The 15,706-nt window shown below is 40.6% G+C and overlaps 1 protein-coding gene across 1 annotated transcript in view; it reads left to right on the top strand.

Annotated features, from left to right (window-relative positions):
* Positions 1-12,870, top strand: part of LOC138207856 (xylosyltransferase 1-like) — a 28,371-nt gene extending 15,501 nt beyond the window's left edge. Inside the window, exons 7-11 of the mRNA XM_069165414.1 lie at positions 28-204; positions 3,092-3,360; positions 5,508-5,703; positions 6,092-6,428; positions 8,103-12,870. Coding sequence (XP_069021515.1) covers positions 28-204; positions 3,092-3,360; positions 5,508-5,703; positions 6,092-6,428; positions 8,103-8,425 — 1,302 coding nt within the window. The 3' untranslated portion in view covers positions 8,426-12,870. The remainder of the gene's footprint in view (positions 1-27; positions 205-3,091; positions 3,361-5,507; positions 5,704-6,091; positions 6,429-8,102) is intronic.
* Positions 12,871-15,706: the final 2,836 nt, after the last annotated feature.

Below are 15,706 nucleotides of genomic sequence, written 5' to 3'. Positions count from 1 at the left end.
TTAAATACCTCTTTATTTGTCCTCCAGTCCTTTTTCCACACCGTACTGGAGAACAGCGCCCTCTGTGGGACGATGGTAGACAACAACCTCAGGATCACCAACTGGAACCGCAAGCTGGGATGTAAGTGCCAGTACAAGCACATCGTGGACTGGTGCGGCTGCTCGCCGAACGACTTCAAGCCCTCCGACCTGCCGCGCTTCCAGGTGAGATTAAAGCTCGGCTTCAATGTGCAGAAGGATGATCAACAGTTGAAACATCCGGACGTGTCTGTCGTTCGTCAAATATCAAAATACGTTCGATTTGTTCTCTCTCTCTTTGGACTGGTTTTAAACCTGGTTTTAGACTACTTTTCATGTCCATCTTGAAACTGTGCTGATTGATTCTGTGTCAGGTTCAACATGTGTAAAACATCCACCTTCTACAATCTGTAGCTTCTTTACAGCAACGTCCAGATTTGAAGCATCATCTGTTGTCATGGCAACAACTTCGTGTCAGTTGTAGACAAGTTTAGGACAACTTGTTTTTGGACTTGGTTTAGGACTGATTTTGGACTTGGTTTGGACTAGTCTTAAACCGGTTTTAGACTTGGTTTGGACTAGTCTTAAACCGGTTTTGGACTTGGTTTTTGACTAGTTTAAGACTGGTTTCGACTGGTTTTGATCCCAGTTCTTGGCTACTCTTAGACAAACTTTGGATAATTCAGTTCCATAACTGAGTACCAGAACGGGAGACTGTGACCATACTCATCATGTGGTCAGATCTTGAATGTGTGACACTCATCTTGGGTGTCCACCTTGAAACTGTGCTGATTTTATAGATCTTCTGTATGTCGGGTTGAAGATTTACTGAGAAGTAATTTAATTTAACCACAGTGGAGGGGAAGAAATTCTCTAAACTCTCACATTCTCTTTCAGATGAGACTTTCTCAGAAAAATTACAGAAAATGTGGATTTGGACGACGTGTCCTTTTTTGGGGTATTGAATCATATGTGATAAAGCAGCCCTTTAAGGTCTCCTCCGGCTCGGCCACCTCCTCGTCGCTGAGGACCAGAATAGTTTCATATTCACAAATTAGCGGTGCTGCTTATACGTGCAGCAGGCAGCCGGCCGGCCGGCGGCTCCCCGTGAGGACAGACCTGAGGACAGCGTCTGTGGCGGGGCGGCCGACGGATTCTATAAGCAGAGCTGATCCTGGAAACAGCTGTGCACTCGGGGCAGAACGTATTTTTAGAGCTTTGTAGCTCGAGGTCTCCAAGGTTGTCATTATTATAATGTCTGGGTTCAGGAGGCGGCGCCGAGTCCTTAATGTAAAGGTCAGGAACACTCATGTACAGTACGTACAGGACAACACACACTTTGGTATTTAAAGTTCCTCTGATGTTGTCGATTAAACCTCTAAAAACTCATCTGTTTAAGTTTTATCCAAGAAAAAAAAATCCCCTAAGGCCCTAAAGTGGCTCAGATGTAACTGGACACCTTATTAAATAGTCCCCCGCCTCTAACTCCACCCACCCGTCTGCTCACCTGCAGCTCCAGGTGGCAGCTGTTTTGATAAGGAAAATGCTAATAGTTTTTGCATATTTACATTTTATAAACAACTCTATATTAACAGACAAATAATTCACACGATACAAATTATTATTTTCAATTTTTTTAATTTATTTATTTAGGCTTGGGAATAACCAAACTGAATGGGAAGAACTCCAATAACTGATTTTTTAAATTAGTTTTAAAAGTAAAGATTCAAAAACCTTTCTGGTTCCAGTTTCTTAAATGTGACTATTTCCTGGTTCTATTCAGATTCTGCTGAAATAAGCTTTAATATGCCTTTTGTTTTATTAATTTCAGCTTTGAGGTTTAAGAACATGTGATGTGAAAATCGGACATTTTAACACTGACATAATTAGCCTTTAAAAACCTTTCACATGTTTTCCTCATTTTTATCTGTTTGTAAATGTTCTAGTTTTTAGATTTGGAGGGGTGAACAGATGTATATTAGTAAAATACACATGAACTCCGAGAAGCTGTTATTGAGATTAATTAATAATAAAAATAACCATTAGTTGTTAATTAGAAATAAACCAGAATAACAACAAAGATAAAAGATGAAAACGTGTTAAATCTGAATTAAATATAGCTCCAGCCGGAGGTTTGTCAGGCTGAGTACAAACAGTAAATTTCTCTCTGATCTCCTGACGGAGGAAACAAAAGTCGTTGCCGCCTCTGCATCCGCTGGTTTCTCCTGTTGTTCTGCTGAGGACACATCGGAGGGAACACGCCCAGAGCTCGGCGGCTGGCCGCCCTCATGCTTCTCATTAGGTTTGGGGTTTCCTGGCTCGGAGCCACCGGAGAGAGGTCACACCCTCCTGATGACATCACTGGCCACGCCCCTTCCTTCCTGCAGATACTGTCCTCATGCATGAGAACACAGAGACACACAGCAGCAGTGTTTGTCCATCTATCCCAGTGGGGACCACTCTCAGTTTTACATCTGGAAGTGGTGAGGACATTATTGGACAGTGAGGACATTTGACCTTTAAGTTGCTATTTTTTATTGATTATGGGAGTTCACATATTGCATCGATGAAGGTCCTTTCAATGTAAAAATGTGAGTGTGTGTGTTTGTCCATCTAGCCTTGTGGGGACCAATGGAAGTTTTACATTCTGGAAGTGAGGACATTATTGGACAGTGAAGACATATGACCTTTAAGGTGTTGTTTAGGTTTTGGGGTTCAAGAAATGCATCAATGAAGGTCCTCTCTAAGTAAAAGTGTGAGTGTGTCTGTTTATCTATCCCTGTGGTGACATATGACCTTTAAGAGGTGTTGGTAGTTTTTTTGCAGACTTGGTTTCAGGTTCAGGGAATGCATCAGTGAAGGTCTTCACAATGTCCAAATATATGTGTGTGTGTGTGTGTGTGTGTGTGTGTGTGTGTGTGTGTGTGTGTGTGTGATGTCAGGGAGTTGTCTGTAGTTGTAAAATCACAGTATTTTCTCTACTTCAGAGACCGTTATTAAACTGCCTGCAATAACAATAATAATATTTTCACTGAAGATTAAGCCCCTCCTCTTCCTCTGTCCTCGTCCACAGCAGGCCTCCAGACCGACCTTCTTCGCCCGCAAGTTTGAGGCCAGCGTCAGTCAGGAGATCATCAGCCAGCTGGACGCCTACCTGTTCGGGGCACACGGCGCCGGGACCCTGGGCCTGCAGGCCTACTGGGAGAACACCTACGAGCAGGACACGGATGGACCCGCTGGCCTGTCGGACTCGGCGCTCAGCCACTACCACGCCTTCACTCGGATGGGACTGTCCCGCGCTGCCAGCTCGCTGCAGGGTCACCCCAACGACAACAGCTGCAGGTACGATCCAGGAAACTTTTGTCCGTCACCATCTTTGCTAGTTCGGAGCAGGAAGTGACCATATTTGGATGAGCTGGGGGAGGAGCCAGTGGTGGATCTGACTGATCTGATTGGAAACCTGACGATACTACGTCCCGCCCACCGATAGCTGTAACCTGACTGCACTTGTCAATCAAACAGACACGCCCCCAAAAACAGGTCTTTTTGAATCTTCTTTTCTAAGTGGCGGCACGGTGGTGCAGTGGTTAGCACTGTCACCTCACAGCAAAAAGGTTCCGGGTTCGAATCCGGTCCTGGGCCTTTCTGTGCGGGGTTTGCATGTTCTCCCTGTGCTTGCGTGGGTTCTCTCCGGGTTCTCCGGCTTCCTCCCATCACCCAAAACATGCACCTCAGGTTAGTTGGCGCCGCGGTCGTGGCAGCCTGCTGCAGCAGCTCCCCCTCGGGATGCTGCAGCAGCAAAAGAATTTCCCCTCGGGGATTAATAGAGTACAATAAAATTAATGAATGAGGGATTATTTTCAGATGGACCTCCAGAAAACTAATAAGAAGGAGTGACTTTAGCTAATAAAATAAAGATAACATAAAAAATATATTGACCTCTAAATTAATGGGAGAACTTGAATTGTTAAAGTTGAATGGGAGTCTATGGAGCCGGAGATTTTTGGAGCCGACCTCTAGGGGCACTCGGTGGTATTGCAGCTTAAGACACTTCTGTGTCGGCCTCATTTTTCGGACCTTTTATATCCAGTCTCTGGTTGCTATAAGGATGTGACGTCACGTGAAAACATTGAATAACGTATTTGTGCCAGAATTAAACATCAACGACAGTTAATTTTCCCTCAGTTAGAACCAAACGGACTGACTCACGTCCACGTGTCTCCTCACCTGTCCTGAGTGATTCAGTCTGAACAGAGAGACGAACCGCTCGGTCACCGTCAGATGAAACGTGTGTTTCCACTGAACTCACCAGCGCTGGTCCAAATTAAATATGAAGATAAGGCGAGCCTGTCCCACGGTACAATCAGGCTTCAGTTCCTGCACGGGCTGGACTTTTCCAGCTTCCAGCGTGTGTGTGTGTGTGTGAGTGTGAGTGTGTGTGTGTGTGTGTGTGTGTGTGTGTGTGTGTGAGTGTGAGTGAGTGTGAGTGTGTGTGTGTGTGTGTGTGTGTGGTGGAGACCCGTAGTAGGTACAAGGAGGTACTTGTTGCTGGAGTTCGGGTGGGGATTGGTGGCTAGCATGGGCGGGGGCAGCATTATGGGAAAAGTGTGTGTGTGTGTGTGGAGGGGGTGGGGGGTTAACAGGACTCGTCTGTTCCCTCCGACCTGTGATTTCAGTCAGCAGCATGTAAAACCACGTCTACACCAACGTGCATCTGAGAATATCGTCTACAACGACAAACAGTTTAAAGTGCAGATTTCTGTCTCCGGTTAAAGGATCATTCCGCTTCATTTCCTGCTGCTGTGTTGTGCGTCTGCTGCAGGTCAGACTGACTTCAACTCTCCACCTCCGTTTGTTGAGATTCAGAGAATATCAAGCCTCCTGCAGTTTTCAACAAACCTCATTTTTTACAGGAAACACTTTGAACTTTCAGGAAACTCCGAAATGTTACAGACTGTTATTGATCTACGTTAGAAGGTACTTCCTGTCTGAGGGCAGTTTGTTTTAGGGATGGACATTGCAAGCAAAAATACGCTTGAGATTCACTCTATTTGACAAATATTCGATTATTAGATGCTTCACGCACACAAACACACAAAGAAAAATAGAGACTCAGTAATGCTCAACAAATTCCGTTAAACTTCTAAAAGTTTATCTTTATCTGTTTTTATAAATAGACGTAGCTTCCGGGTATGAAAATGCAGAAGTGCCTTAAAGTGTAACACTAATGAGGGCCACTAGGGGCTGGCTCCAAAAAGACTCTGTCTCCAATAGACTCCCATTTTTATAAGCATCAAGTTGTTTGTTTCAAATGTTTTCCATTGGAGCCTGCCCCCATTGGCCCTCGGTAGTATTACACTTTAAGTTAAGTATATTTTGTATCTATCTGTGGTTCATCCTCTGGGGATAATTAACATCTGGATCAAACACATTTTTCACTTGAATTCGGTTTATTTTAGACGTGATGTCAACGCGTGTTTGTTTCTCAGGTTTGTGGCCCTGAGCCTCCCGGTGTCTGTCCACCTCTACTTCCTGTCGGACCAGTTCCAGGGCTACCTGGTGCGTCACGTGGCCACCAACCGAGCCTCCACCCAGCTGGAGAACCTGGAGACCTGGGTGACGCACAAAGACCACTTTACCCTGACCAGCCCCCCCCACGGCACCAACCGGCTGCAGCACGTCCAGGTCAGACACGCACACACGGCACTTCAGATCCTAAATCCAATGGAGATATGGATCGTTTTACAGCTGAACTTCTCATGTGAGCGTCACAGCATCGCCGTCAGTGGCTTAAATAAAAGAAGACGCTTGTAACCTTAACTTCCAGAATCAGAAAAACGTTATTGATCACCGCAGGGAAATTGCTTAAATAGAAAAATATACGAGGTCGAGTCTGATGGAAATCATGTCTTAGGTTCAAAGTCACATCAGAGTTTTGGACATACCGAGTCTAGTTTCAGTATTCTTCAGTATTTAATCACTTCTGAAATCAACTATAAATCGGTGTTAGAAGCTGACGGTGCACCCTTTCAATCTGACCCTGAAGAGTCCCGCTGACCTTCTCCCTCCTCAGGTGGGGGCGGACTGGGACCCGAAGGAGCGTCTCTTCAGGAACTGGGGGGGTCTGCTGGGACCCGAGGAGGAGCCGGTGGCCGTGCAGCACTGGAGCCGGAGCCAGAGCAACCTGACGGCCACCGTGGTGTGGATCGACCCCACCAACGTCATCGCTGCCACCTACGACATCCTGGTGGACGCCTCCGCCGAGGTCACGCACTACCGGCCGCCGCTCACCTCCCCGCTGAGGCCCGGCGTCTGGACTCTGAGGGTCCTGCACCACTGGAGCCCGCTGGGCCAGACCAGCTTCGTCGTGGCTCCTCTGGAGTTCCACCGGCAGCAGCCGATACAACAAGGTGGGCAACCTGAAACACACACGAACACGAGAAAGCAGTACGAAGGGCACAAATTTAACATTTAAGCCTCCACGTCTTTTAAACGAAGGTCTTCGGGGCACCAGAGAAGAGGGGTTAAAGGTCAGATTCCGCCACAGAGGTCCATATTTGACCAGACAGAGGTTACACCTGCTGTCACATGACCTGAAACTCAATATCTTGGTCACATGAGAAGAACTGAACCTCCTCCTGGACAGCTGTGACGGAGGAGACCGCTAGGAAGAGTTCATAACATAAACATTTGAGTTTTTTGGCACATTAAATACCTGACAAACCATGAAATTACTTCAACGGTGTGGAAAAAGTAGGAGGTGTGATCAAAAAGAGTAGAGACAATAACCGACCTGATTTAAATCTAGCTGCCATTCCCTTTAAACTGGTCCTGTTGGGCAGCGACACGACGCTCCCCGGAAACCCCGTTATGTAAGACGCGTCAATCTCCATCTACGATCCGCCCCGGATCTTTTCCACGGCATCCAAACGACTCCTTCAGATTGAACTTTTATTTTGTGGAACAGAAAGAAGTCGCGGAGAGGGTTGTCGTGTTGGAGGAGCCTGTTGCCATGGCGCAACATTTCAGGTGGTTTTGCAGGTTGTTTTTTTTCCTTCAGACGTCTCAGAACGTCACCGTAGAACTCAGTGTTGACAGTCTGACATCTCTGAGGGGTCCCTGCAGCTCAAGTGCCAATAGCAGATAATACTTGAATTACAGGGAGCGCAGGCCCCTCCTGTCACAGCTGTCAACACCATGCAGACATATATTTATAGTTTTGGTATCCAGTCGCTCTGTCATGCACTCCCAGGGTCACCTCTGTCTGAATTAGCTGTTGGATTGTTTCCTGTGTGTGTGTGTGTGTGAGGGGGGGGGGGGGGGGACTGCAAGTAAAGACCGCTGCATGAACAGACAGGCAGGTTTTATTGGTACATGTGATGAGATCTGATCCGAGTAAGTATCTCGAACTGGTGCCTCCATGTTAAAATGCAACATGTTAAATGTTTGCATGATCTTTAAAAGACTCTTCCAACCATCCGGATGATTAATTATTCCATATTTAATACATATCCGTTATAAAGTCGCTTCAGAAAATCGTAATCTTGCAGTCGCAATAATTAACATGGCTTCGACTTTAGAAAAAAATTCCTGCAATTTCTCTGCAAAAAAAGTTAAAGTGAAAAAAGTGAGTTGTTAATGCAAAACATTTTTTTGCAGACTATTCGTGAGAGTTTTGCAAAATATGTAAAGAACTCCAAAATTTTTGGGGAAAAAAATGTCGCTAAAATCAAACATTTATCTTTGCAATCATGAAAAAAATGTATGGAGGAGCTAATTAACAATTATATTTAAGCCTTTTATAATTAAGATAACAGAATATTAAATATTTTAAAATGTATTTATTTAGACTGAATCTGAACCTGTTTGATTCAGTTAAACGAACTCAGGTCCGTTTAAAGATGGTAAAGAACCGTGGTGTGGACCTAACAACCAGACTGAGACGTCTCTGGTGTTGTTTGTTTGAAAACAACTGCAGCAATATGTGATAGATCTGTAATTTTGCCATTAAATTAAACGTGAAATTTCCCTTCCTGTTGTTAACTTCCTTTTTCCTGTTTCTCCTTTTCCTCTCTGGGATCCAGAGGACGCTCGGCGGCTGCACGGCGGCCCGGCCAGGAACTCCTACATGGAGCAGAGCTTCCACGGCCTCAACCCGGTGCTGCGGCTGCCGGTGAGCCTCGGCGCGGTGGAGGAGGCCGAGGCCAACGCCGGCCTGACGGGGGCGCCGCTGCGCAACTGGCTGGACGGGCTGCTGGAGGGCCACTGGTCCGCCTCAGACGTCTGCTCCATGGGCCCCAGCGCCTGTCCCGTCATGCAACGCTGCCGCCTCACGGCGTGGAGCTCCGGCAGCCCCGACCCCAAATCTGAACTGACTCCGCCCAGAGAGGACGGACGGATCAGGTAGCAGACGGACGGACTGAGGGAGGACGAGTGGACGGGAATAAATGAAGGAAGACATGTCTGATATTTATTTATTTAAAATTTGTGGGAGCGACAGAAGAATAAACGACGGGAGGAAGAGGAGGAAGAGATTCGGAAGAAAATATTCTCCTTCAGTCCTCATGCAGTCACTTTTATTTAGGACTACAAAGCTGTGTGTTGCAGTGAGTGAATGAATGAATGTGTGTTGAAGGCGCGTCAGAAGAACTCTTTACCTCTTGTGGTTCGAGTGTGTCCCTGAGTTCAGGTGCTTCACATGTTCACACGCTGAAAACGGACGTGGTTGCTAATTTTTAGGCCCATCGTTTAAAAAAAAAAAAAAAAAAAGTATAAAGGCTTAATTACGGCTGAAATTACACCTCTGAATCAGTAGAAGCAAAAGAAACAAATTCTTTTCATTTACTTGAGATTTTCAAATTGTGATTTTTCTCCTTGCGTTGAGGAAATAAAATAACGTCATGACTTTCTGTTTTGGCCCATCTGGTCTTCCATTTCATTATTTCTGCCTCTTTTCCTCACATTGAGGGAAACAATACAAAACAATAAGATTCTTAATAGATAATTAGCCCCAAAAAAAGTTATCAGCAACCACAGACGTTCTCATACAGAGCTGTGTCGGTTTCAATGAGTTTGTGCAAATAATATATTCAATTTTATTGCAGATGTGTCAAGACAGTGGTGGAAGACGTAATCAGATCCTTTACTAAAGTAAAATGTTGTAATATAATAACAAGAAATGCACTTTTAAAAGTAAAAGTTCTGCGTACAGAATCTCTAAGAAGCCTCTAAGCCTTTTATATGTCTATAATGTTGGGTTATTATTGGAGTTATCGGTTTATTCTGCCTGACAGAAAGAAAGAAATATTTTCTGTAAAACTGAGAAAAATCAGATTCTGTTCTCTGTTTGGACAAAAAGGGCAGCTAAGCTAGGCTAGTTAGCTTTTAACAGCACTATGAGTGGTACTTCTCCCTGTTATAATTATATTGAATTACTACTTTATTTATGCAGTAAAACATATCCAGTTTTTCAGATGTTCGAGCAACAAAAAAAATGTCAATACTTAGCTTTAGCAAAGGCTAGCTATATGCACTCAGATTAGCTTTAACTGTGAAGTGCGGTCTATCTGATTTTCTTTTTCCCTAAAAAATTATATTATACAGTTTTCCTTTTAAAAATGTATGAAAAATGACTAAATTTATAAAAATATTTAAAAGGTAAAACTGTTAAAAAGTCAGATTCTGCTCTTAACTGTGGCTGAGCATAATTCTATAAAAAAAATTTTACTTTTTACTGAATAAATTGCTGTTGTATTTATTATATCCAATATTAATCTGCAAACTAAACACTAACTCCAGCTGTCAGATAGATGTAGTGAAGTATAAAGTTCATCGTGCAGTACTTGAGTAAAGGTACTCTGTTACTTTCCACCACTGTAAATCAGCGTATCGTCAGCGTATCGACGGGCTTTTTTCTTTGACGCCGAGCGGCACTTTGTGTGATTCATGTTTTCTTTCTGTGCCGCGTCTGAAACCTTCAGACCTGAAATGACACGATGCTGGAAGAGATTCACCTCCTCTTTCCATCCTCTTTCCATTTTGTTTTTAAATCTGCTCTCTGCTGTACGACCAGGCGTGACTGTGTCAAAGACGCATTTCAGAACTTTTTATGAAACTTTTCTTTTCTTAGTCAGTGACTAATATTTGATATGCTGATATTTGGTGCAGCAGCTGAGATTTGTTTTTAAATGTCTGCCTTTGTTTCGAAAGGCTAATGGTAAATGTTTGTATCAGTTTTCGGTGGACTTCAGCGGCGTTAAACAGCCTCCTCTTCCTCAGTGATAAAATGATTGTTCATTATTTTATTATTTCTATTCCACATTTCTGAGATTGTCTGAAACAGTTAAGGTAGTTTTTTTTTTTTTATCATCCACAGGTGAGGTTAAGTTAATGTGTTACACTATTTAAAAATATAACATTCAAAATGATTTTTAAAATGAATCTGAAATTGTTTAAGTTAAAGAAGTTGGCACTATATGATTGAAGAATATTAAAAAAAATTAAACAATGACAGCAATTCAACCTTGCTGCATTAACTTTTTGAACCAGATGTCCTTCCATACCAGAGTAGCATTACTTTTTGAGGATTTTACTGGACTGTTTTTAGCGTTAGCAGCGGGGGAGGAGGCCACACAAGATGCACCTTTAAATTTTCATGCTGCTCATTCATGTGCCAAACAACTGGCTCTGCAAATATTCACATCTAATCTGGAGCGCACCAGTGAGGATAAAAAAATCTAGTCTGTGTTGTTTTTATGACCAGTTGTCAAACTAGGCAGGGTATTAATTTGACATGTTTGTTTGACCAAAAGAAGGACAGAACATAAACAAAACCACAACTCCACCGGGTACCTTTATGTCTAAACATTCATTTTAAACCTGTTGATTAACAGTTTAACATGGAGAAAATCAGTTTTAGGTTATAACTGGATTTAAGTTGAGCGTAGCTGTGTGAAATGCGACAGAAGTTTTTTGTTTGTTTTCAGCTGAACTGGCTAATAATGTGGCATTTGGTAAACCTGAAGTTATAGTTATCTTAGCTTAGCATAAAGACTGCAAATGGCAGGAAACAGTTAGCCTTCTAAAACCTTTCAATTTAAGTCAATGCATCACAAATATAGCAGCACAGTAACCTACAAATACTATAAATTATCTTTTTTTAAACTTCTGTTTTTAAGTATTAAACAGACATGATATAAATGTTCATTTGTGACCTTTAGAGTTCCTTGTTGAAGGACTTTCTCACCTTTTGAGAGAGCTAGGCTACCTGCGTTCTTTGAGCCTTTATGCTAAGCTAAGCTAACTACACTCAAAATTCAAACTCAGTGTCTCTTTAACATTAACTGTGGATTCACCTGCATCTTTAAATTCAGACTTTAAATCAAAATAGTGCAAGGTAATTTCAAAGTAACAAATCCTTGGTGTTCAGTGGAAGACAAAAAATGCCTTAAATATAAATATATAATCCAATACACAAATAAATAATAAATGAATTGGTTTTGACTTTATTTCTACATTTCCGTAGATAGAGTTTTGCATATGCTATGTCTTTATTTCGGTGTCTATATGTTAATTAGGTGGGAGGTCTTAAAGCTGATTGGTCAGCTGGGCGAACCAGAAGGAAGCAAACGATTCTGATTAAATTTACTTGATACAAGCTCGCTATGTTAACCTTCTGTTAACTACACACAGTGGCCTTGACCTGTTTGATCTTCTACTTTATTAACATAGATAAATTAAAAAGGAAAAAAATGTAATAATAATTACTTTATTTACAACCACTTTATCCTGTAAAAGATCTATGGAAATGTATAATTAAGTTCAAGACATTAATTATGTCCTTTTTAACTACCAAAATATATTATTTTTGAAATGCATTTATGTATTTAAGCATTTCATTCTGCATTTGTTTATTTATAGGTCATTTATTGTCCTCCATACAATCCATGTTCAGTTGTATTATTTTTAGATAAGTTATTCCAGTATGTGAAGATGCAATGGGAAATTATTCTTTTTGGGACCAAAACTGGAGACCGGCGGGGTTTTCTAACCACGAGGGTAAAAGCTCTAAATGAACTGTGACAGTCAGCAAGTGAACAGTATTTATTCTAGACAGGTTTGGGAGTTTTCAGTTTAATTTATTATTTCATACAGTGATGTACAGCACCAAAACATCAGCGAGTTCCGGCTGCCGATGAAACAGAAAGCAACTATTTAGATTTCAGGAAATATTTAGATTTCATGTGAAAATGTTAAACTTAAGACAATAAAAACTTTAGGAAAGTTACACCAAATAACAAATTCAGATTATTTCCTGTTGTTGCTCCAAATAAATAAACACATTTTCATAGTAATGAGTGAATTTATGTAAATCAGTATTTCGTAAAAAAAAATAAACACTTAATATATGATGTACAGATTTGAAATTAATGACTAGCAGGGTCCAGATGTTTGGGCTGTAACGGAAATGTGACTGTTTTTAAGAGGCTTTTTAAGACATTTCGATGTTGTGAAAATGTTCAGATTCTGGAGGAAAATCCCAGCTGAGAGGTTTTTTTTTTTATTTTTACACTGTGCTGCTGTTTCTTTCAAATGCGGTTGATTTTTCTGTCCATCTCTGGCTTTTGTTTTCTTGTTGTCTCTCACTGGGAGTTTGTGCCGTGCCTTAGCTGTAACTCCTGTTGTAGGAAACCCTGTCTGAAAGCATCAGAAACCGTCTCAGATGTCCAAAAACCAAAATAATAAAAAAAAAAGAGAATTGTTGTGAATGCCTTATAAATGACCTTAGTGGTTTTGAAGTAAACATTTTTGAAAATAAAACAGAATCTCCCTTTATTTTGTGTCTGTGCTGTTCATTTCGCATCACTGTATTAAAATGAGGTACATTTTGAGACTTCCTGCATCGGTTAAATTTACGGTATACTGGCACTTTATTTTCAGAATCATCAATACAGCTGATCAATAACTCACAGCTGGAAGGACAAAGCTAATTATCATGTGCCTGTGGACCACCACGAAACAACCTCATAGTTTAATAATGCTTTACAGTCAGTGAGAGATTACGTTTTGTTTGTTTTTTTATTGATAACGTTTAATTCAAAAGTTCAAATCATGAACTTCAATCCATTTAAGAATGTGGCTCTGAAAAAGGCTAAAATATGTGTGCTGGGGTTTTTTTTGTAACATTTTATTTCTTTAAATGTTTAAAAATCTTTTATGTGGTTGTTGTTGTAACTAAAATAATTGTTTTGTAGATTTTAGGGGAAAAATATGTTGATGATAAAATTGTTTTAAAAAAGCCAAAGTCAAAATATGAATCTCAAACCTCCAGTATTAAAACATTTAAAAGGAGCGCGATTCAGGGCGGCACGGTGGTGCAGTGGTTAGCACTGTCGCCTCACAGCAAAAAGGTTCTGGGTTCGAATCCGGTCCTGGGCCTTTCTGTGAGGAGTTTGCATGTTCTCCCTGTGCTTGCGTGGGTTCTCTCCGGGTTCTCCGGCTTCCTCCCATCATCCAAAAACATGCACCTCAGGTCAGGTTACCTGGCGCCGCCTAGTGGCAGCCTGCTGCAGCAGCTCCCCCCCTGAGAGCCCCCCCTGCTGTAGTGAAGACATTTCCCCTCGGGGATTAATAGAGTACTATAAAATAAAAAATTTAACATATTATTTCTCTATATAGGTAATAATTTACTCTTACATTATAAAAAGTACAAAGGGCATCATAAACTATTTTTTTTAAAGTAAGGTATTTGATGATTTTATAGGTAAAAATAACAAGCTTTTTAACAAACTAGTAGATATTTTTTTGTAATTGGGTGCCCAACCAAAGCTGCAGCAGTCAGTTGAAGCACTGCTGCCCCCTTGTGTTTAATACAATTATTACATAAGACTGCAACAGAAAGGTGTTTGAAAATCTCACAATAAATAGTTGCTGTCTTTGGAGATGATAAAGCTTTGGATAAAATAAAGACCGTAAAATGGTCGTTTAAACCTGAGCGGACACAGAAGCTTTTTAAACATTTACTGTTTAATTTCAGATATCAATTCTGAGACTTTTTGATGACAGGCTCCAGCTGCTGAGGAAGAAGCAATACAACAGATTAGATTACATTAGATTTTACTTTATTAATCCCAGAGTGGGGGGATTTAGTACTCTGGGAAAGTCCTGCACTCAAAATTTCAAGAAGAATTTTAATGTAAATTTAGTCAATTTCATAATAATATACTATGACAAAGATAAGGAATGCTGTTGTTAGTTCAATGTGATTTTTCTCACGCACAGCTGAAAATGATCAGTTTGTCCATTTGTCCAGTTTATAATTTATGTTGCTTTTTAAAAAATAGTTTCAATTCAATGTAAACTGTTGGCGGGAGTCAGTGTCAAATATTCTGAGTGATTCAATTTTGGATTGTTATACTGTACATTGCATAATAATTTATTAAAACAGTGAAATGTACGTCACTTTATAAAGGTTATTTTAACTAGCTAATTTTGCTGATTGGCGCGAAGTTCCTTTTGACATTTTTTTCACATTTCGGATGACATGCTATAGTAGGACTTTTTTATCACTAAAAAAGCATGTCGTCAGAAATAGGATAAAAAAAAGTCATACTATAACATAAAAATGTCATACCATAGCATGTCCTCTGAAATGTGATAAAAATGTCATACTATAGCATGTCGTCGGAAATATGTTAATAAAGTATTTTCGGACGACATGCTATAGTATGACTGTTTTTTTATCCTATTTCAGACGACATGCTATGTTATGACTTTTTTTTCCACATTACACTTAAAAAAAAGATTCAACCAAATTCTAAACTTTCTATTATACAGATTAAAGAGTAGCGTTTTAATTATTTTGAAATTGTACGTTAGATTTAGGATCTTAATTTTCTGCAAGTTATATCCTATTTTAATAAAATACAATTTCCCGCAACATAAACAGTTTTTTTCCCACGGCCCTCCATCCACATTCATTTTTGGCCCTTCATCGGAAATAATTTTTTCACCTCTGCTGTACACATTGCAGTTAGTGGCGTTGTAATCTTAAAGCATTACATCAACACTTTCAGCCCTGGGGTAGTTTAATATGCAGATAAAGTTGTTTAAAACTCATGTTATTTAAAAACTACAATAACATATCATTACCAAAATACAACTTGAGAACTCTTTGTTCGTGATGACAAATTCTATAAAGTGAGTCAGGATGAAGGTTGAGAAAGAGTCGTCTCGCTCTGCAGGTTCAGATGGAAATAAAACATTCAAGAAGCCAAAAACCATAAATTAGAACTTTGTTTCTGTATCTTTATTATAATTCTAACAATTTATTATCTCTTAAAACATTTGAAATTCATATATATTCATATGAATGTGTGTATATGCCTTTCACATATACATATATATTCTGTAAGTTATCTTTCTTCAGTTCATATTCTGCTTTTTTAAAAGATCTCTTAAAGGAAAAAAGAAGTGCTTTCTATAGAGTCAGACCGATTCGCTCAGACTTCTCGAGAGCCATCGCTCTCTCTGTTTACAACTACTAAATGCAAAGATAGGATTAAAAATGTGATTAACGAGAAGCTAATCACATCAGCAAGAGTTGGTTTCAAAACGTCTTGTCCGAAGTCCTTAACGTGCCTTATTTCCACTAGTTCTGGAGACCTGATGGAAAACACGCAGAGTTTTG

The sequence above is a fragment of the Embiotoca jacksoni genome, unplaced genomic scaffold (assembly GCF_022577435.1).
Source record: "Embiotoca jacksoni isolate LCO1_2020_lvr unplaced genomic scaffold, fEmbJac1.0.p SCAF_34, whole genome shotgun sequence".
In the NCBI taxonomy this organism is placed as follows: Eukaryota; Metazoa; Chordata; class Actinopteri; family Embiotocidae; genus Embiotoca; species Embiotoca jacksoni.
Note: the sequence above shows the minus strand (reverse complement) of the source record. Positions and strands in the feature narration are given on the sequence as shown.